The following is a 23,082-nucleotide window of genomic DNA, read 5'->3' on the forward strand; positions in this document are numbered from 1 at the left end:
ACATCCCTGTGACTTATTTATTTTATAACTGTTAGTTTGTATCTCTTAATCCCCTTCACCCCATTAAAATATCCTGTCAAGAGACAGGGGGATGATTTCTTTAAAAATGTGGTTTTTTTAATATAAGGTAATGATGAAGAACACGTATTTGAAACCAAATGGAGCAGAGTCTAAATGCTGACCATACCATGCTATGGCTATTTCACTTATGGGTAAAGTTACTTAATGTCCTTGTGCCTCAGTTTTCCCATTTGTTGTGAGAATTAAATGAGATAATACTGTGCAAAGTGTTTTAACACAAGGAAGCACTCAGTAAATGGGAGATTTTTTTAAAAAGTAGCTCAAGGACTACTCTTCAGTTGCTTAAATTAAGTGTAGAGTTGCATTCTTGGGACTTCCCTGGTGGTCCAATGGTAAAGGATCCACCTTACGATGCACGTGACATGGGTTCACTCCCTTGTCAGGGAACTAAGATCCCACATGCCGCGGGGGCAACTGAGCCCACGCGCCACAACTACTGAGCTCGCGTGCCTCAACTAGAGCCCATGTGCTGCAAACTACAGAGCCCGCACGCCCTGGAGCCCACGCACCACAACTAGAGAGAAGCCTGCGTGCCGCAACTAAGACCCGACGCAGCCAAAAATAAGAAATAAAATAAATAATAAATAAATCTTTAAAAAAAAGAGAGTGTAGATCTGCATTCTTTTGGTACTACTTTGTAAGTGTGTATATCTCACAGACAGAAAATTAGCAGCCTTCTAAAAGATGAGGCATTTTCTTCCTATGTGAGCTTTCCCGTGTGTGGAATTTTATACTTCCTATGTGTTCTTTGCAGTGCTTTTTAAGGATCAAACCTAAGTCTCTTACATTTTCTGAAGCCAGCGATGCTTGTCAAACCTATGGTGGAACCCTTCCTTCAGTGCTGAGCCAGAGAGAGCAAGGTAGCAGAATTGTTTCATAAACATGTTTTATTCTGATCTGGAGGCTGTGTTTGTGTTGGGAGGCTGTGGGGAATTAACACATACAAAACATCTTATTAAATTACTTTTTACAGAGGAGGTGAAAGATTATCCTGGTAGTTAGATAAGCAAGAGGTATTCATTGACATTTTTAGTATATCTTTAATTTGAATAAGTCAAATGTTTTTTGTTTTTTGTTTTTAATCTTTCTGACAGATTTTATTACATCCTTGCTTCCGGATATGGAAGCTACTTTATGGATTGGTTTGCGCTGGACTGCCTATGAAAAGATAAACAAGTGGATGGATAACAGAGAGCTGACATACAGTAACTTTCACCCATTATTGGTTGGTCGGAGGCTGAGAATACCAACAAATGTAAGGTTGTTTTTTTTTTAATCGACAAACTGTGTAGCTCTATGAAATACCTGAGTCTTCCACAAATTATTGGATTAAGAACAAGGGCCTATTTTATGAGTCGGCTTATATGAAACGTCCAAATAGGCAAATCTATAAAGATAGAAAGTAGATTACTGGTTGCCAGAGGCTAAGAGGCTAGAAGGATTGGTAGTGATGGCCTAAAGCATATGGAATTTCTTTCAGGGGTGGTGAAAATGTTCTAAAATTGATTAGGGGTGATGGTTGCACAACTCTGTGAATATACTAAAACTATAGAATATATGCTTTAAGTGAATGAATTATACCATCTATGAATTATATCAATAATGCTGTCACAAGAAGAATAACGACAGAGCTTCCACAGCCTTCACGTAGCTGCCCTAGTTTTTCATAGTAGTATCAGATTCCATAGCACTTATTTCATAACCATCTAAAACCATCAATAGTGAGTTGCAAATAAAAGCTAATATAAATGCTTTACTTATCATCTTGGAATTTGGAGCAGTCAGCCTCAGTCTCCTGAGGTTAAAAAGTACAAAATCTGTGGTTAGTGATCATTTTTCCCTAAGATCTAAATGTAAAGAAGCTATAGAATGGAAGAAGGCATTATATTAACAGTAGTTACCCTGTACCATGATATTGCTGCCCACTGCTTCTGTCTTCCTTATTTACTGGATACAAACCACCTTTTGCACAAAAGTCAAAGATTAAGAGATTAACTTTAAAGTTGAATTCCAAAAGTACATCCTAGACAACATCAACTGATATTCCTGATGCAATGGAACTTTGCTCAACGTTGACATTGGTGGCAAAGGGAACTCTGCAATATGTGTAATTATGTACAAAGTAAATATTGAAATAATGCTTGGTTATTGTAGAACATTTGGAAGTTATAGAAGAGTAAACAAAATAAAGAAAAATATCAACCCTTATCCTGCTTATACTTAGGCTGGTAGCTTTTAAACTTTTAACTCATGACCCATAGTAAGAAATAAATTTAAATTACCATTCAGCACATAGATATAAATATAATATTGAATTGAAACAAAAGTTTCAGGAAATAATACTTACCCTTAGAGCTTATATTTCTTTCTTTTCTATTCTATTCTACTCTAGTCTGATCTAGTCTAGTCTAGTCAACCTATTCTCTGTGTTCTATTCTATTTCATTATCACAAATAAGAATCAAGATCCACTGAACTGATTTCATGATCTACTAAATAAGTCTCAAACCATATTTGAATCCTGATCTAGGAAATCACAATGAATATTTCAGCATTTTTCTTCTAGGGCTTTTCTATACATTGTCTTCTTGACATAGATAAGATCATAGTATATATACTATTGTATTTACTTTTCTCACTTAGTATTATATCATAAGTCATTTCTTATGCCATTAAAAGATGTGCCTGATAAGCATTTTGATGGTTGCACAATATTTATTGCTAGATATACCATCATTTACCTAAACAATGCTGGGTATTTTGGCTGTTCCAGTTTTGCATAATCCTAAATAGTGCTGCAATTAACATCTTCATGCATAATCTTCGCTGTATATTTCAGGTTACCTCCCTAAGACAGATTTAGGAAGTGATATAGCCAGATCAAAAAATATAAGTAGTTGTAAAACTCTGGTTAACCAAATTGGTTTCCAGAAAGGTTTATGAGTTTATATTTTTGTCAGCAATATATTGTGATTACTTTTCTATTCATACCAGTGTATTAATAATTTCCAACATTTATTGAGCAGCTAATATGTGTCAGACACTCTGCTAATGCATCACATGCATTATTTAATTTAATCTGCACAATAGATATGAAACAGTCTGTACTCCTCTCCTATCTTAGAAATGTGGAGACAAACAGAGAGAGTCATGTAACTTGCCAGAAATCATGCAGGGTATGCGTGCAGGGTCGGCATTTAAATCCAAGTCTGCAGAGCCAGCATTCTTAGCTTCTCTACTGCATTGCCTCTACTACAATGCTCTAAGGAGAATTATCTTTTAAAAATTCTTGCTAATTTGGTAGTTTAAATGATACCATATTTTAATTTGTATTGCTCTGATTTCTAATGAAAACATACAAATTCAGTAATAATTTGAATTTCATCCAATGTGAATTTCTTATTCTTTGACAATTTATCAAAGCCTTCTTTGTATTTCTTACTGATTTTATGTATTTCTTATTGATTTTATGACTATGTAAATATTAAGTGTGCTAACCCTGTGTTTCTTTCATTTATTGCAGATATTTTCAGAGGTTTTTTTTTCTTTAGGTCTAATACCAAAAATATTACAGAAATAAGTTTTGATTTTTTTGGTTTGTGTTCAACTCTATTTCTTTTCTCCCCTCCATTGCTTTTAGGTTAGAAAGTCCCTCATGTAAATGTTAGTTAAATGAATGCCTTTATTTTCTTCATTTTATTTTATAGCTTGCTTTTTTGTTCTGACAGTATGATACATCCATGGTATATGGCATATGTTGTCAATGGTTACTTAATCCTTTTCCCTAATCCTGGCCAATTGTCTAGCATCATTTGTTGCATATACTTCCATCTGTTAAAATCAATATAGAATGCCTTTTTTATCATATGTGAAGTGAGCGTGTGTATGTATATGTGTGTGTGTATGAGACATATTCTTGTATAGCTGCCACACTGATCTAAATACTATAATGTTGCCATATTTCAAAAAATATAATAGGATTAGTTATCCTTTATTCTATGTCTTTTAAAAAAATATTTTTAGCTGTTTTTGTCTATTCTTCAAGACAAACTAGAATTATTTAGTTAATTTCCAATCTAAACAATTAAATAGAAAACTTCTGGTAAGAATTTGACAACATTTTAGGAAGAATTGACATCTTTTTATTAATTTTCCCTCAAGAATATGGTGTAACATATCTCTCCATTGATTCAAGTCTTCCTTTTAAATTCCTCAGTGAAGTTTTTAGAGAAGTTCTCTTTCTTTTTGCCATTGAGAATGGCAGCTTTTTAAAACTGTCTTACTGATATGTAGGAAATCTATTATTTGGGTATTTTTGTGTATTTATTTCATAGGCATCCATATTACTAAAAGCTCTTATTACTTCTCAGAGTTTTTCAGTAGATTTTCTTGGGTTTTCTAATTAGATAATCATAATTGGCAAATAACTGTTCATTCTTCACTACATGTGGTAGGGATTCCAGAAACATGGTAAATACCAGGAGTAATAAATAACTTCCTAGACCACCTGGAGGGGTGGGATAGGGAGGGTGGGAGGGAGGGAGATGCAAGAGGGAAGAGATATGGAAACATATGTATATGTATAACTGATTCACTTTGTTATAAAGCAGAAACTAACACACCATTGTAAAGCAATTAAGCTCCAATAAAGATGTTAAAAAAAAAATAAGAAAGTTTATCAGGATTTTCTTAGTGATTTCATGGTCAGCTCCTTAATGGATTTTTTTTACAGGAAGAAAAATCCAATTTGTAATATAAAGTTCCCTTGCTGGGATCTTCAGACTGTTAGTTTCATGATTGCTTGTACATATTTGCCTTTTTGTTTAGATTTTTGATGAAGAGCTGTCCTACCACTGTGCTCTAATGCTCAACCTCCAAAAGTCACCTTTTACTGGGACGTGGAATTTTACTTCCTGCAGTGAACACCATACTCTGTCTCTCTGTCAGAAATATTCAGGTACAGATTATTATTTAGATAACTATGGTACTTTATGCTGTTAGATATGTACAGTACTTTTTTACAAAAAAATCTTATAAATTAATATTAATTTTTAATCATACAGCTTCCTTAAAATTTTAGCATGACTAAATCCATACTGGCTCAGTGAGTCAAATTAGCTCAAATAGAATGTGATTTTTTTTCAAGGTCATTGCCATAATTAAATATCAAAATTAAGTATCCAATGGAATTTGTTCATCGGTGTTGTCTAATGACAGTAAATTATGGTTGCATTTTGTTCTCCTTTCTACTCTGGAATTTTTCAGATTTTACTGTCATGATGAAAGGAGGAGAAAAAAATGTTTTTAACTGAGTTTGGTATAAACAATCACGGTTAAATGTAGCACTCAAAAAAAAAAAGGATGTGAAACATAAATGGATCACTGTCTATGCCCTCCTATAATCCAAATAAAAGTAAAATGTGTACTTAAAAGTAGGAATCATCTATATTTTCAAAAAGATATTGTTTTAAAGGTATTAAATCGTTTTCATTGGTCACAGTAAGTTTTTAAACAAACGATTAAAAAAAAAACCTTTGCCATGTAATGAGAACTTCAAGTAGCTAATCCATGTGCTTCTGGGTTTTTATTTTATTTTTATACAGCAGGTTCTTATTAGTTATCTATTTTATACATATTAGTGTATATATGTCAATCCCAATCTCCCAATTCATATGTTTGTTCTCTACATCTGTGTCTCTGTTTCTGCCTTGCAAACCAGTTCATCTGTACGATTTTTCTAGATTCCACATGTTTGCATTAATATACGATATTTGTTTTTCTTTTTCCAACTTACATCACTCTGTATGACAGTCTCTAGGTCCATCCATGTCTCTACAAATGACCCAGTTTCATCTTTTCTTATGGCTGAGTAATATTCCATTGTATATATGTACCACATCTTCTTTATCCATTTGTCTGTCGATGGACATTTAGGTTGCTTCCATGACCTGGCTCTTGTAGGTAGTGCTGCAGTGAACATTGTGGTACATGGCTCTTTTTGAATTATGGTTTTCTCAGGGGATATGCCCAGTAGTGGGATTGCTGGGTCATATGGTAATTCTATTTTTAGTTTTTTAAGGGACCTCCACAGTGGATGTATCAAGTTACATTCCCACCAACAGTGCAAGAGGGTTCCCTTTGCTCCACACCCTCTCCAGCATTTGTTGTTCGTAGATTTTCTGATGATGACCATTCTGACTGGTGTGAGGTGATACCTCATTGTAGTTTTGATTTGCATTTCTCTAATAATTAGTGATGTTGAGCGGCTTTTCATGTGCTTCTTGGCCATCTGTATGTCTTCTTTGGAGAAATGTCTATTTAGGTCTTCGGCCCATTTTTTGATTGGGTTGTTTGTTTTTTCATTATTGAGCTGCATGAGCTGTTTATATATTTTGGAGATTAATCCTTTGTCCGTTGATTCATTTGCAAATATTTTCTCCCATTCTGAGGGTCGTCTTTTCATCTTGTTTATCATTTCCTTTGCTGTGCAAAAGCTTTTAAGTTTCTTTAGGTCCCATTTGTTTATTTATGTTTTTATTTCCATTACTCTAAGAGGTGGGTCAAAAAAGATCTTGCTGGGCTTCCCTGGTGGTGCAGTGGTTGAAAGTCCGCCTGCCAATGCAGGGGACACCGGTTCGTGCCCCGGTTCGGGATGATCCCATGTGCCGCGGAGCGGCTGGGCCCGTGAGCCATGGCTGCTGAGCCTGCGCGTCCGGAGCCTGTGCTCCACAACGGGAGAGGCCACAACAGTGAGAGGCCTGCGTACCGCAAAAAAAAAAAAAAAAAAAAAAGATCTTGCTGTGATTTATGTCATAGAGTGTTCTGTCTATGTTTTCCTCTAAGAGTTTTATAGTGTCAGGTCTTACATTTAGGTCTCTAATCCATTTTGAGTTTATTTTTGTGTATGGTGTTAGGGAGTGTTCTAATTTCATTCATTTACATGTAGCTGTCCATTTTTCCCAGCACCATTTATTGAAGAGACTGTCTTTTCTCCATTGTGTATCCTTGCCTCCTTTGTCATAGATTAGTTGACCATGGGTGTGTGGGTTTATCTCTGGGCTTTCTATTCTGTTCCATTGATCTATATTTTTGTTTTTGTGCCAGTACCATATTGTCTTGATGACTGTAGCTTTGTAGTATAGTGTGAAGTCAGGGAGTCTGATTCCTCCAGCTTAATTTTATTCCCTCAAGACTGCTTTGGCTATTCGGGGTCTTTTGTGTCTCCATACAAATTTTAAGATATTTTATTCTAGTTCTGTAGAAACTGCCATTGGTAATTTGATAGGGATTGCATTGAATCTGTAGATTGCTTTGGATAGTGTGATCATTTTCACAGTATTGATTCTACTAATCCAAGAACATGGTATATCTCTCCATCTGTTTGTCTCATCTTTGATTTCTTTCATCAGTGTCTTACAGTTTTCTGAGCACTCCATGCGCTTCTGAAGAACTTTTTGCTAAATTAATCTTTGCTCATTTGTCTCATACTTTTTAGTAACTGCCTTTTTCAGAGAAGTACTATAAATCAATAATTCAAACATATCCTCCTAGGGGTGGTTGTATACATTTTTTCGTGGGTTCTCCCGGATGAAAACTTGTAAGGGGACACCCAACACCTCTTGTTGAAGCAATTCAAACAAAGGAAGAATTCGACACCAGTCTGAAATGGTAATCTTATTGCCATTAGAAGTAGTCTACTTTTATTTATAGCTTTTCTCCTATTGCAGTTTACTTTTATTTATAGCTTTTCTCCTTCCTAAATCAGATCAGCTAAATCAGAATTTTGTTCTAATTGTAGAAAACAAATTTGTGGTTCACAAATTTACCTAAGGTATACAGTAAAACATACCTAGTTCTCCCACCCAAAATCTAAAATAAATGAACAGATAAGTAATATCTAAAGTACATTCTTACAGGGAGAAATTTGAAAAAATGTCCCATGACTTGCCAAGTAGGTGGTTTTTGTGGCTTTATTTTTCTTTTACACACAGAAATTGAAAGCAGACAGACCTTGCAGAATACTTCAGAAACTATGAAGTATCAAAATAATCTGTACAAAATAATTCTGAAGACTCTGACTTGGACTGATGCTCTAAAGGAGTGCCAGAAAGAAAATATGCAGCTGGTGAGCATCACAGACCCTTACGAGCAGGCCTTCCTGACTGTGCAGGCGGTCCTTCATAACTCTTCTTTATGGATTGGACTCTCCAGTCATGACGTAAGTTTTCAGTCCCCACTGCCAGGATTGGGTGATGGAATGTGACATTTTTTATTGCACACAGCATCTCTCATATCAGACTAAAAGAAACCAGAGATCATAAAATCTTACTCCAGTGAATGAATTTCATGAGGTATGTAATTTTTAGCAGCAGTCATCTTTCCACTGTTGAAAGATCAGGTGCTTTATCGTTTAGCTTAAGAAAAATGTCTAATGGACATATGTAGCTGAGCACTTCTTTTTATTTATTCCAATCGAAGATGGAGCTGGAATCAGGAGCTGCCATGTCTCCTCAGCCAATGAAAAGAAGAGAGGGAGGGGGGGCTTCCCTGGTGGCACAGTGGTTGAGAGTCCGCCTGCCGATGCAGGGGACACGGGTTCGTGCCCCAGTCCGGGAGGATCCCACATGCCGTGGAGCGGCTGGGCCCGTGAGCCATGGCTGCTGGGCCTGCGCGTCTGGAGCCTGTGCTCCGCAACGGGAGGGGCCACAGCAGTGAGAGGCCCGCGTACCACAGTAAATAAATAAATAAATAAAAGTTAAAAAAAAAAAAATTCAGATGGGGTTGGGTGAGCAGAAGCCCATGAACGTTATTAAAGGGCTTTTTATCCCTTTCCGAATCAGCAGAGTGAAATTAAGCCACTCTACAAAGGGATTAGAATAGCATTTTGCCATATCTCAAGCCCTGATTTTGGGTACTTCTCATTCATTTCATAGCCCAGCAAAGAATGCTAGTCTCCTATTAATTCCCAGCACTAAACTACATACATGTAGCACAAACAGGAATATTTACGCTACTAAAGCTTTTGGCTATAATTAATAGGGAATCTTTTTTTTAAAATAAAGCTGTAGCATTCCTCTCAGCATTGTAGGCCATTTTTGCCTCTTTTCTGAGCCTTGTATGTAATAAGTTGATGCTCTGCCCACGGAGATGTATTGAAAAGTAAGATATAGGGCTGGTATAAAAGGCTGCATACATTGTGTACTGATGGGGGTGCCATTTATTTATAAAGATTGTGATGTGAATTTTGCTTCCTGCATCTGTGCAGTGTGTGACCCATAAAGCCCTAGGTAGATAAGTGTCACCTAAACCAGTATTCCTAATCCACTCTCAGAGGGAAGGTAATTGGGAGAGTAGGAAAGAAGTGTCCATTGCATTATGAAGCAAACCTGAGTTATGTAGATGGTAGGCTAACCCTCAGTATACCAAGATGGTTTTAGGGCTGCATGGAGAAAATGTGACTGAAGACAATTTAAGTCCTTGCACAAACCCCAAGTTGAACTGGAGAATGGATGAATAAAACTTAAGACGGAGAAGTAAACATTATCTTTGACAAACTTTGGACTTATTACCACCAGCATTTGTCAAAAGCTCAATTAAAAAAGCAGTATTTAGAAATTGCTTGAAGACTAGCTTCTCCAAAATTCTGGATTTTAAAATGTACCCTCAGGTCCAGCCAGATTATCAGCTTGAACTGCTTCCCTAGACCCCACAGTATCAATTCCTTCATAACATTGCTTTACTTCCTTTCTCTTTTGTGTTCAGCATTATGTGAAACCCATCACTGTGTCTCTTGCATGGGTGGTAATTAAGTTATTACATTTCCTAGTTTTAACCACCTTAAACCTTTTTAAACAAAAGGAATGTTGTTGCTGGAGAAAAATCATAAAGTTAGAATAAATTAAAAGAATAAAATTGGAATCACCTATAATCCCAGTATCTAGTCATAAATGTGGTTTAAATATTTGGTATATATCCTTCAAGTTATTTTTCTACGTACATGTATTTATTTTTAAGACACTTCGGATCATACAGTTTTGTAACTTTTTTTCCCCACTTGATGATTTTGGTCTTCTTTCTTATCCTATTTTCAGTTGTCACCTGTGTTTTTCTTTTCCCTTTTGCTCTTTAACATATTAAATTTTACATAGCTCTTTCTTATGTATCTTCATAAGCTGCCTGAAATCTTTGGAACATGGCAGAGTGTAAGTAAATAAAACTTTACATTGAAAGCAATGGGAAGGTTTTGAAAGATTTTAAACATGGTAGTAACAATATCAGATTTTGACTTGAGAAAAACTATGCTGGGCAGAAGCTGGGGAAGGAAGTGAGCAGTCCAGAGATAGAAGACCAGTTAGAGTTTCTTGTAGACATTCATGCAGGAAATGATGTTGGTCTGGACTGAGGCATGTTTACAATGTCTGCAGTGCAGCAGTTCTGGGTTATAGAAGGTCTGGAGTGTGGCTGTGAGAGCAGGTCACTTGAGTACATAGAAGTGAAAGTCCATAGAAGAGGAAGTCAAGAAGGCTTGGGAACGGGATGAGTCATCCACATGAACATAGACGTCCCTAAGTCAGTGGTAGGACCAGGAAGACAGAGCAGGGCATGGGACACCTCCTTAGTAAATATCAGGGAGGAGCAAGGGGGCCAAGACCAAAGTGAATGTCAGAGAGAAGGAAGGACTCTGGGAGTTTGCCAAGACCTCAGTGAATGTCAGAGAAGAAGGGCATAAACCTCAAAGGAAATGACTGAAGGAAATAAAAATACCCACTACCTCATTCTCATGGCTCTGTGATATCTGAGACTAAAAAAAAACAAGCAGCCTTCCCTTGTGGATGCTGAAAGGAAGTTATTCTATTAGAAAAGACAGGTTTTAATTAAGATCAATCAAGGTCTAGAATTTAGTGAAGAGATACTTACAGTCTTAATAAAGAGATTTATTGTTCAGTAAAGAGATGGTGGGAGTGGGATGACTTATCTACAAGGAACAAAGTTCCAAAGGCCCAGGGACCTGGGTTCGTTGGGAGTGCAACAAGGGGGAAGGAATCCAGGGTCATACTCAGTACAGGCAACATCACAGGGGCAAAGGGCCACATTTGAGGCCACTTGGTTTAGAGATTAACTGGCCATAAGTTTACAACTGGAACACTGGTAGAGAACAATTCTGAATGAAACAGTTGGTGGTGTTGAGGTTTGACCACATTTGCTATTTTTGGTTCACTAAGGAGACTGTGAGACTGCATGTGGCCTTTGGCCCAATGTTCCAAATAAACCAGTGATGCAAAATTGCCCCAGGCCTCAGGAAAGCATAGCTCAGTGGGTCAGTGTGGAAGGGCTGGTGCTCTGGCAGCACCACAGGAAAACTCAGGCAGGCCTGTACTTCACAATCCATCCCCTGCACATCTGTACCTACCTTGTTAAGCCTCTCTCAAGACAGGTGGGTGGTCAGGCCCTTATCAGGACGTAAAGATAGATGTTCACAGACTTCTAGTGCACAATAGAATGTAGTGAATAAGGAAGTTTCTCTTCAAAGACAAATGTGAAAAGGGTGGTGTGAGATCCACAGGGCCTGAAGGTTTAAGAGGAAGGGAGCTGGCGTCTCTGTAGCTCTTCTTGTGTACCAGCGAGCCACTGACTTAGGTGTTTTACACGTTACCCATTAATTCCAACCCCATGAGATTAAGTGTCACATCCATTTAATAGATGAAGGGGTGGAAAAGTGGCAAGGTAATGTCACAATCAAAAGCTAAAAAGTGAAGAATTCAAAACGAGGTATGCTTAGCTCTAAAGCCCGTGTTCTTTCCACTACTACATATTATCTCTAAGTTAATCAGAGCTTACAGTGGTCCTCACTCCATTTTAGCTTTCTGATTTCCAACAACCAATGGTTCCAATTATGTGTGAGGCAGCAAAGCATCATGGTTCAGACCATGGACTCCAGGGCCTAATGGCCTGGATTTGTATCCCAGCACTGTGGTTTACATTCTGTGTGACTGGCTTCAGTTTTCTCATCTGTAAAATGGATATAATAATAGTACCTATCTCGTATGGTTGTTATGAGGATTATATAATATTTGCAGAGTACCTAAAACAGTGCCTGGTGCGTAGTAAGTGCTGTGTAAATATATGCTAAACATAAGATAAAATTAAAAATTATTAGATTGGGACTTCCCTGGTGGAGCAGTGGTTAAGAATCCACCTGCCAGTGCAGGGGACACGGGTTCAAGCCCTGGTCCGGGAAGATCCCACATGCCACGGAGCAGCTAAGCCTGTGCACCACAACTACTGAGCCCATGCACCACAACTACTGAAGCCTGCGTGCCTAGAGCCCATGCTCTGCAACAAAAGAAGCCACCACAATGAGAAGCCCACGCACTGCAATGAAGAGTAGCCCCAGCTTGCCAGAACTAGAGAAAGCCCGTGTGCAGCAACAAAGACCAAACACAGCCAAAAATCAATAAATAAAATAAAACAAATTTAAAAATTATTAGATCGACCATGAGGGTCACACTCATACAATAGGGATAACATGAAGTATAACCACTTAAGATATATTTCTGCTCCATACAGGATGAACTCAACTTTGGTTGGTCAGATGGGAAACATCTTCAATTTAGTCGCTGGGCTGAAAATAATGAACAACTTGAAGACTGTGTAGTATTAGACACTGATGGATTCTGGAAAACATCTGACTGTGATAATAATCAACCAGGCGCTATTTGCTATTTTTCAGGAAGTATGCTAATTTCAAATATTTTAATTCTTAAATTGTTACCAGTCTCATGAGTTGTGGAATTTTGAGGAAATGGTTTTGTAAAATCTGGTTTTAAAATTATAAAGCAATTACAATCATGTCCTTTTTACAACAAAATCTGTTGTGAAAATTTGTATTTGAGGAGAATTATTATATGTTAAATATTTTGTCATTAATTTGTTATTTTAGATATGTTTTATCTTTATTTTTGTCAACTGTCTATAGTAATTGACCTTTGAGTTTTAAGTCCTTGTTAGCCTCATTTTGCATACATTTTGTGTTTATATTCTTATGGAAAACTTACATTTTTGGGAATTCTTTTGTAATTCTTATCATCAATGCTTAACATTTCTTTTATGAGTCACTGTTAAGATTCATTTGGTTGCTAACAGTAATTAGCTCACGCTAGCTTAAGCCAAAAGGGAAATTTAGATCCTCAGAAATGGGGATAGAGCTGAGCCTCCTGAGGAAAGGGGATCTCAAAGCCAGAGATGCTGTCTTGCACCTCTCCTTTCTGTTTCTCTCAGTGGATCTGCACTCTTCCCTTTATGTACTTGCTGCTTCTCTCTGCATTTCCTGCTTCTCTCTGCACATGGTGAAACATGGCAGCTCTGCAGCTTTCAATTTTAGCCGTAACTGGAGATGAATTGACTATCTCTGAATTCCACTTTTCAAATCTGAAAAGAATTGAAAGAGAGAATCTGATAGATTAGAGAGAATCTGATAGACTCAGCTTAAGTCAGATATGCCATCTCTAGCCCAGTCAGAGGAAAGTGGTTTTACAGCTTCCAGGGGCCCACATTTGTGGGTTTGTGGTTAGAAAAAAGACTACTTCACAAAGGGAGTGGCTGTGAGCTGGGAGAAATATTGCATAGTCTCTACCATGTGTTGAATCAGTTTGATTGGCTTTGAATAGAGCATATCTCTATATGCATCTTTTTGAATCTGTGGCCTTTTCATAAAATGAAAAAAAAAAGGCTGAATTCAGATTTTTCTAGATGTCAGATTTTAAATTATTTCTGTTTGCTTTGGTTAAAGCAATAACTTATTTAGAATATCAAGTATTTCATAAAATGTTCTTTTAAAGTTAGAGAAGATATCAGTTACCAGAAAATTGAAGATGAATTCTCAAAGTTATATTTAGGTGCCTATTATTATGTTTGTATAGTTTCTCTGAAATGGCCCCTTGTATTAGAAGTTTGGTGATGCAGGAAGAGAGAAACTGCATTTAACCTAATAACACCTCATTTTCCACATTCTTCTACTCATTCCACATCAGGGGAAAGAAAATTGTATTAAATAATTTCCTTCCTACAGAAAGCCAGTTAAGAGATCACCTTTTATTTGAGCATAAACAGAACAAGCATAACCAGGCTATTATTTCTTGGCTTCCTGAATATTTCCTACAAATCAAGTCTAATTACGATGAACAGGATTTAACATTTATATCTGAAGTTAGAATTCTTACCATTAATTCTTTTTCTAGATGAGACTGAAAAAGAGGTCAAACCAGTTAACAGTGTTCAATGTCCATCTCCTGTTCTAAATACTCCATGGATACCATTTCAGAACTCTTGCTACAATTTCATGATAACAAAGAATAGATATATAGTGACAACACAAGATGAAGTTCATTCTAAATGCCAGACACTGAGTAAGTATGTTGTATGGCCATTATATGTTGCATTATGCTTGTTAGAAAACAAATCTCATCTGAGTGTATTATATTCAATAAATATTTCTAATTAGCGCTAGTAACTAGAACTCAAAAATATTCATCTCCTAATTTCTACATTATCAATGACAAAGTATTAAAATTTGTGTTTAGTTAAAATGGAAAGTACAGGAGTTATCTCCTTTTTTACCCATCCATTAGGGAACTAGTCTCTCTTTACACGTATAAATGGGTTCTACTTAAAAAGAGAAAGAAATGACACTAGAGAGCAGAGAGCTGGATATTAAATCAAGTTAGGCTGTGGGCAAAGAGAAAATAGGTCAGTTTGAGTGGTTGAAAACTTAGATAAGCCAGAAAGAAGCAGCTCTGCTTAAAAGAAATACATATTTCATACTTTCAGCTCTCAGGACTCTCCAGATATTTCCTGTGAGATCCACTGAGGATTTGTGGCTTTTGAACAATGGACCCATCAACTTTGTAGGAAGTTCCTATGGAAAATATCAAACCTTTATTCCCCAAAGTGTGTTCTGTGGAACACTATTCTTGAGATGTTCTGTAAAGAAAAAGATCCTTAGTTAAAGAACAAGGGTGAGAAATACCACACATCTTCACTTCCTTTTAAACATTATCAAATGTGCATTAGCATATACTTTAAGAAATACTGACATGAATGAACTAGTTTACTTTTGGTTAACCAAAATTTGTAAAGTTTTTTTCAATGTAGCTCTTTTCCGAGGAACCCCTGAGGAACACACTTTGGGAAATATTAAACTTTTAAAATCCTGTTATAACAGTGATCGCTAAGGAAAAGGAAGGTCTGTCTTTTAGCCCATCTAAGAGGTTTTTATTTATTATAGTCTTTGACAGTGTGTCATTAATATAGGTGGATTTGTACCAACTCAAAATAAGCCTTAAATGGGGAAAAGTAAAGTGAATCAGTGTTTCAAATTCGCCTTTCAGCTACTAGTTTTCCACTATTCTGTGCGACCAAATTTAAGATCAAAATGTTTGAAAACGTTTTAACCTATTCATTTAGTACAACAAGATAGTTTTAATTTATATGTCTTTCTTATTTTCTACTATTGTTTAAGTTTTGGAGTGTGTTAAACTGGGAAATAAAAATTACTAAATCTATCAAACAAAGTGTTCTAAGTAATTAATTATTTAAATTATTGACTATTTTTTATTTAACAGATCCAAAATCATATATTCTGAGTATTCGAGATGAAAAAGAGAATAACTTTGTTCTTGAGCAGCTTCTACACTACAATTACATGGCTTCATGGGTCATGTTAGGTATAACTTATGAAAGTAAGTTATAAATCTACTGGTTTTCACTATTTATATTCATAGTTCATTATAAACTACTTGTTTGTCAAGCTGTGAAAGTATATTCTTCAGAGTATATGTTAATCAGTATACAAAATTATAATTATGCAGTTAGCATAACTTAATACGAATACCAAGACAGTTTTTGTGTCTCTGCTCTGCCACTAAAATGCCTTTACCACCAAGCTTAGAGTTAAATGGTGGAAAATAATTTCCTTTCTTCACCCTCCCTCCTAGCAGTACAAGACTAACTAAAATGACTGCACTGCTGCATAAATCTCCCATACTTACTTTATATCTCTATGTATGTGGGATGAGTGAGAACAGAAATACACTTCTACTAATGTTGCATCTTTGGTTTTATATCATTGGCTTGGGGTATACATTAGAAAAATGAGACACATAGTCTGCCTATGGGATAGAATATTTGAGATTGCAAATGCCACAAATTCAAGATATAATTGCTGTGAAAATTTTTTAAAAACACAGACTCTAATAATAGGGGAAATAAGACCAATTTAGAAAGATACTCAATTAGAGGTGTCCTGAAAATCATAAAGTTTTGGAATTAGAAAAAAAATCACTGTGTGGGCATAAAGCATCAAAATCATACATTCACCCCAAAAAAGGGGCTTAATAAGGGGCACAGGACAATGATAGCTAGAGGTAGTGTAGGCAAAGAAACTTAATTACTCAAATCTGACCATTTAAAAAATAGTCTTCTCTTTGCTATCTAACCTGTCTCTTTCTTAGAATTACTCAGGTTTTTCTTAAATGTTTATGGCTTGCAGATGAGCTAACAAAAATTAAGCTATCAAGTAATGGGTAAGACTTGGGTTGCCAGCTGAAGATGAGTTCATCATGGTAGGACTTAGTTGCCCAATCCTTTTCTCTAATGATGCTTGAACACTCTTAAATTTAGGAATGGAAAAAAATGGAGAGGAACTAGGTAGAAAGTTCCCAAGCTTTACCTGAAAGTGACTGAGGAAACATTGATCCCATGTGGAGCAACAGAAACTATACCCAGGATATAGTTAGAGATTTCAATTGTACCCTTTGCTGTACTTGGTTAGTTATATTATCAGAAACAACTGAAAATGTATTCTGTATTCTGAAAAGCATTTTCAGATCTGTAGGCTTTCTTTTAATCATCTTAACTTCTTTTATAAAATGTAGTTGTAACAAAACTTCTATTAAAATATACAGACATATGAGAGACATATAGAAAGATATTTCCAGCAAACAGTAAATTTGGCTTAAAACTAATTCTTACTGGCTTAATTTATATCCATAGCGGTTTTGTATCACTTAAATATGCTTAAATACTATTTAATTGTATATACCACCTATACAAAGGATTCTGTTGTTTTTTTTTAAAGTTCTGACTTCTTCAAAAGTAGGGCCGCGAATAGAAATTACTAAGAGAAGCCATGTGTCAACTGAGAGATATTTCAAGCCAAGTGAAAAAGTGACTCTTTTGTTATAACAACTTTAGAAATATACCATTGCCCATCGCATTGGCCAGAAAATTGTAACTTTATTAACATTTGGGGAGAGGGAAAGAGGGACTCAAAGACATGAGGTGATACAAAGCAGCAAGCAAGACCCAAATCATATGTACCATATTTCTTGTGTATCATGGCTGCAGGCAGGTGTTTAGGTAGAATGCCTTGGGAGATGGTAATCAGTAAAAGGAAGAAATAACCAGGACAACAAGGAGTATGTGTAGGTAATAATGACATCACTCTTCATACCAATTCATAATTTTAATAGGCCTAGCAACTTGTTTTACCAAAAACTTTAGTAAGGTATATTCACATAGCATACAATTCAGCCACTTAAGGTATACAATTTAGTGGCTTTTGGTATACTCACAGGGTTGTGCAACTATCGCTATCCCCCAAAGAAACATCATACCCATTTAGCAGTCCCTCCTCATTCCCCATCCCCTCTCCCAACCCTCAGCAACCACTGATCTATTTTCTGTCTCTACAGATTGCCTACTCTAGACATTTCATGTACGTGAGATCATATAATATGTGACTATTTTGTGACTGGCTTATTCCACTTAGCATAATGGTTTCAAGGTTTATGCATGTGGCACTGTAGCAAGTATCATTCCTTTTTTGGCTGAATAATATCCCATTGTATGGATATACCACGTTTTATTTATCCATTCATTGGTTGATGGGTATTTAGGTTTTCACTTTTTTGGTTATTATGAATAACATTCATGTACAAGTTTTTATGTGGATATATGTTTTTGTTTCTCTTGGGTATATACCTAGGAGTGGAATTGCTGGGTCTTTGTGTAACCCTTTGAAGAACTAATAGACGGTTTTCCAAAGCTGCTGTACCATTTTCCTTTAGGGGTTCCAATTTCTCTATATCATGCCAACAGTTGCTTTTATCTGTTATGTTGATTATAGCCATTCCAGTGGGCATGAAGTGGTATCTCATTGAGGTTTTTATTTCATATCCCTATTGATTAATGATATTAAACATCGTTTCATGTGCTTATTGACTATTTGTATGTTATCTTTGGAGAAATCTATATTCTAATCCTTTTCCCATTTTTTAAATTATTTGTCTTTTTTATTATTGAGTTTTAAGCATTTTTTAATGTATTCTGGATATAAGTCCCTTGTCAAAGAAATGATCTGTAAATATTTTCTCTCATCACTTTCTTGGTAGTATAATTTGTAGCACAAAAACTTTAAAAATTTTAATGAAACCCAGTTTATCTATTTTTTATTTTATCACTTGTGTCTATCGACTTTGCCTATCCTAGGCTCGTGAAGACATACTCCTGTGTTTTCTTCTAAGAGTTTTATAGTTTTAGCTCTTATATATAGGTCTGTGATCAATTTTGAGTTTTTCGTATGGTGAAAGGAGAAGGTCCAACTTCATTTTTTTTGCATGTAGATATCCTGTTGTCCCAGGAACTATTCTTTCCCCATTGAATTGTCTTGGCACCCTTGTCAAAAATCAATCGACATAAATTGTGCACAGTTTAGGTCCAGAGAAGAGGTTTCTATCACTAGTTTTATATATGTTAATTTTTTAAATAAAATAATTGTGTTAATTTCCATTACAATTAAACATATATGTAGGAAAAAATGAATATTGGATGAAAAAATAACAAAATGTAAAGTTACTTCAGGATGGTTGAATGATAAGTAAATTTTAATTTTCATGTTTATAATGTGTACTTTCTATATTAAAAATAAGCATGGTTTACTGTTATAATTAGAAAATATTTTAGAGGGACACACATAATGATACAACCTTTTAGAAGCTGGTGAAAGAAGAAAGAAAATTAGTTGAGTTTGAAATATTAACCTCATAAGTGTAATTCAAGTCTTGATTTAATCTCTAAGCATAGAAAAAAGTGTTTCTTTTCTAGATAATTCCCTCATGTGGTCTGATAAGACCACGCTGTCATATACACACTGGAGATCAGGAAGACCAGCTGTAAAAAATGGCAAGTTTTTTGCTGGCTTGAATACTGATGGCTTCTGGGATATTCAAACCTTTAATGTTGTTGAAGACATACTTTACTTTCACCAGCACAGCATTCTGGCTTGCAAAATTGAAATGGGTAAGTATGCTAATGTAGAGTTTCTACTCCAGGGAAGGAGAATGTAAAGTCATTAGCTTCACTAGTGGGAATCATGCAGTTGTACTTTTTGAGTGGCTCCCTTGTATTCGGTCCTATGAGAGGCGCTGTAGACATCACAGAGGAAGGAAAAGACACACTCCCTGGTGTCATGGTCTTGATCTCAAGGAATAAAATGTAGTTGGGGAGACAGCATTAAATGTTTATCACTGTTTCATGCAGGTTAGTCTTAGCTTATTTGGTACAGGCTTACATTTGTTGGGAAGTCAAAAGAGACCAATGAAAACAGGAGTAATGAAAACAAAGAATGCACTGAGGAGGAGGAAAAACTTGGTTGGGCCTTGAAGGATGGATAAGATTTCTATAAATAAGGAAATGTGTTTGGGTAGAGTTTTGAGATTCCAGGCTGAAAGTGAATGTCTCTCAACCCTGCCTAATTCCTTAAATACGTGTATTTTTAAATGCATGTCAGATTTAAATTTTTCACAGCTTAAAAACTGTTCCTATGGCCATTCTGCTCTAAGCCCTCTGCTAACATGGAGCCCATCACAGTTGCATCCAGGCCCATTTTCTCCCTTCATAGTCCTGCAGAATAACTTTCTGATGCACCATTTCCATCAACAATCTCCAGGGATTCCCTATTATTAATTGCTTTGAGTTCATGTAAGCTTTTGAGACTTTTTAGAAACCAGAGTCTATTCTAAAATTCTAGGTTTTCTCCCAGTCTCCATTTTTTTCCCCATTTTTGGTTCAGTAAGTATCTTTTCCTGTCAGGCTGATCTCTTCACTGTCCCATGTACAGTGTATACCCATTCTCATTTGCACCTTTATTTATTTTTTTTTCCTGTCATGATGTCTTCTACCTTCTTTTTTCTTTCCTTTTTAAATAAATTTTCATTTTAGAATAGTTTTATATTTACAGAAAAGTCGCAAAGATAGTACAGAGAGTTCCCATATACACCATAACCAGTTTCCCCTGTTGTTGACATCTAACATTAGTATGGTACACTTGTCACAACAAATAAACCAATGTTGGTAAATTATTATTACCTAAAGTCCATACCTTGTTCAGATTTTCTTAGTTTTTACTTTATGTTGGTTTTCTGTTCAGGAATTCATCCAGGATACCACGTTACACTTGGTCTTCATGTCTTTTTAGGTTCTTCTCAGCTGTGATAGTTTCTCAGATTTTCTTGCTTTTTTTGACAGTTTCACGGAGCACTGGTCATGTGTTTTGTAGAATGTCCCTCAGTTTGGGTTGGCTGATGTTTTTCTCATGATTAAACTGGGGTTATGAGTTTGGGGTTTAGGGAAAAAAACACAGAGGTAAAATGTCATTCTCATCACATCCTGTGAAGGGTATATTCTGTCAGCATGACTTACTTATCACTGTCGATTTTGACCTTGATCACCTGGGTCTAGGTAACTTTCATTAGCTTTCTCCACTGCAAAGTTACTATTCTTCCCCCTTTCCATATCATACTCTTTGTAAGGAAGTTACCATACTCAGTCCTTACTTGTGAAATGCAGAGTTATTCTCTACCTTCCTGAGGTGGGAAGTATCTATACTTGGAATTCTACACAGGAGATTTGTCTATTCGCTCCCATTAAAAAAATTTTATTTTGTCATTTATTTATATCAGCACGGGCTCATGGTTATTTATTTTATACTTTGGGTTTTAAGCTAATAGACTATATTATTTAATATTTTGCTCAAATTGTTTCAGATTTGGCCTTTGGGAGCTCTTTTACTTGGCTTCTGTGTCCTTTTGAAATACCCTCATCACTGTGGTTTTGTTATTACTGTTGTTTGTTTTTAGCTGACTTTCTGGTTACCTTATTTCTTTTTAGTCCTAATTTCAGCTAACCTCAAGTCTGGAGATCTAATTTATCAAGCAGGTTTTCTGACTCCCTTAATTCAGATGACTCTTTCTTTCTCTAGTCAGTCACACATATTTTAGTGGTTAATTGTTTTGCTCTCATTTCAGGTGTTGTTGTTTTCTGTGCCCAACTAATATGTGAGCTCCTTAAATAAAAGACAATGTTTATGCCTTTTTTAAATCACTCAGACAATTGTAATAGTTAATAGCCTATTATATGTGCTGTGGCTATAAGAAAAAGAAAGTATGCATTTGACCTCCCTTATTAATAAGAGGCCCAGTTTTATTTATTTATTTATTTATTTAAAAGTATCTGATCAAGGCTATCCAAGGGTTCAGGGGAGGAAGGTTTTTTTAAGAAATATATTTATTTATTTATTTATTTATTTTTGGCTGTGTTGGGTCTTCGTTTCTGTGCGTGGGCTTTCTCTAGTTGTGGCAAGCGGGGACCACTCGTCATCGTGGTGCGCAGGCCTCTCACTGTCGCGGCATCTGTTGTTGCGGAACACAGGCTCCAGACGAGCAGGCTCAGTAATTGTGGCTCACGGGCCCAGTTGCTCCATGGCATGTGGACTCTTCCCAGACCAGGGCTCGAACCTGTGTCCCCTGCACTGGCAGGCAGATTCTCAACCACTGTGCCACCAGGGAAGCCCCAGTTTTATTTAACTTTTGAAATGATTGCATGTCCAACCTTACCCAAAATATGTATTTTGAATAATTTAAATTTAATCACTAACACCTTTAACTTAAATATTACAGTTGACTACAAAGAAGACTATAATACTACTCTGCCACGGTTTATTCCACATAAAGATGGTATTTATAATGTTATTCAAAAAAGGGTAACATGGTATGAAGCATTAAATACATGTTCTCAAAGTGGAGGTCATTTGGCAAGTGTTCATGACCAAAATGGCCAGCTTTTTCTGGAAGATATCGTGAAGCGTGATGGATTTCCCCTGTGGGTTGGGCTCTCAAGTCATGATGTAAGTCTTGTTTTGTTTTCCAGAAATTTTCCAAATATGTTAGAGGGTTGGAAATTTGAGCATAAGATATTAATTCAAAGTATAACATCAGATTAAGTCCTCGGATTACATTTGCATCCCATAGTGCTTTCTATCTTTTCACAACATAGAGCAAATGGAAAATTATATTCTAGAGTGAGCTAGGCAAATGGCCAGAACTGCAGCTGCCCTAGACACTGCCAAGCCATCCCAAGGGCTTAGTAGATTAATGTCTCAACAACAGCCCTGTAACTTATTTGGGATAGACCAGTTGGAGAGCTGGTGAAAAGGTAATAGCACAGGATCAGAAAAACCTGAGTTCCAATACGAGTGGCAGGTCTCCTGTTTACATGTTGGGTGATCACAAGCAAGTTATTAAACCTTTGCAAGCTTATTTCCTCATCTGTAAAATTGGGGTGATAATATTTTCCTTAATAGAGGATTATTAGCACAAAATTTATACTGTATAAGGTGCCAAGTAAAACTCTTAACATTAGGACTAATAGATGTATATTTTCTCCCCACTTTCCCCCTAGAAATTAACACTATTTGAAAATAATCTTCTGCAGGTAAACACGTCTTTTGTACCACTATTCGAACCCTATTCATTAGTATATTCATGTACTGATAATGATGTCTAGTATACAAAAAATAGACATCTATTGAGATTAGAATTGAAGGCCTAATTTAAATAATCTTTAGAACAAAGTGGGGAAAATAAAAGGATGGCAAATTAGGATTATA

The 23,082-nt window shown here is 36.0% G+C and overlaps 1 protein-coding gene across 2 annotated transcripts in view; it reads left to right on the top strand.

Moving 5' to 3' along the window:
* The window catches only part of LOC308622115 (CD302 antigen), a 129,609-nt gene that overhangs the window by 56,157 nt on the left and 50,370 nt on the right, over positions 1-23,082 (top strand). For both annotated transcript variants that reach the window (XM_081243250.1, XM_081243247.1), the window contains exons 22-30: positions 836-941; positions 1,176-1,336; positions 4,908-5,037; positions 8,072-8,298; positions 12,648-12,813; positions 14,318-14,485; positions 15,701-15,817; positions 19,242-19,436; positions 22,094-22,320. In XM_081243250.1, coding sequence (XP_081099376.1) covers positions 836-941; positions 1,176-1,336; positions 4,908-5,037; positions 8,072-8,298; positions 12,648-12,813; positions 14,318-14,485; positions 15,701-15,817; positions 19,242-19,436; positions 22,094-22,320 — 1,497 coding nt within the window. The remainder of the gene's footprint in view (positions 1-835; positions 942-1,175; positions 1,337-4,907; positions 5,038-8,071; positions 8,299-12,647; positions 12,814-14,317; positions 14,486-15,700; positions 15,818-19,241; positions 19,437-22,093; positions 22,321-23,082) is intronic.

Source organism: Mesoplodon bidens (assembly GCF_964165515.1).
Source record: "Mesoplodon bidens genome assembly, chromosome: 8".
Lineage (NCBI taxonomy): Eukaryota > Metazoa > Chordata > Mammalia > Artiodactyla > Ziphiidae > Mesoplodon > Mesoplodon bidens.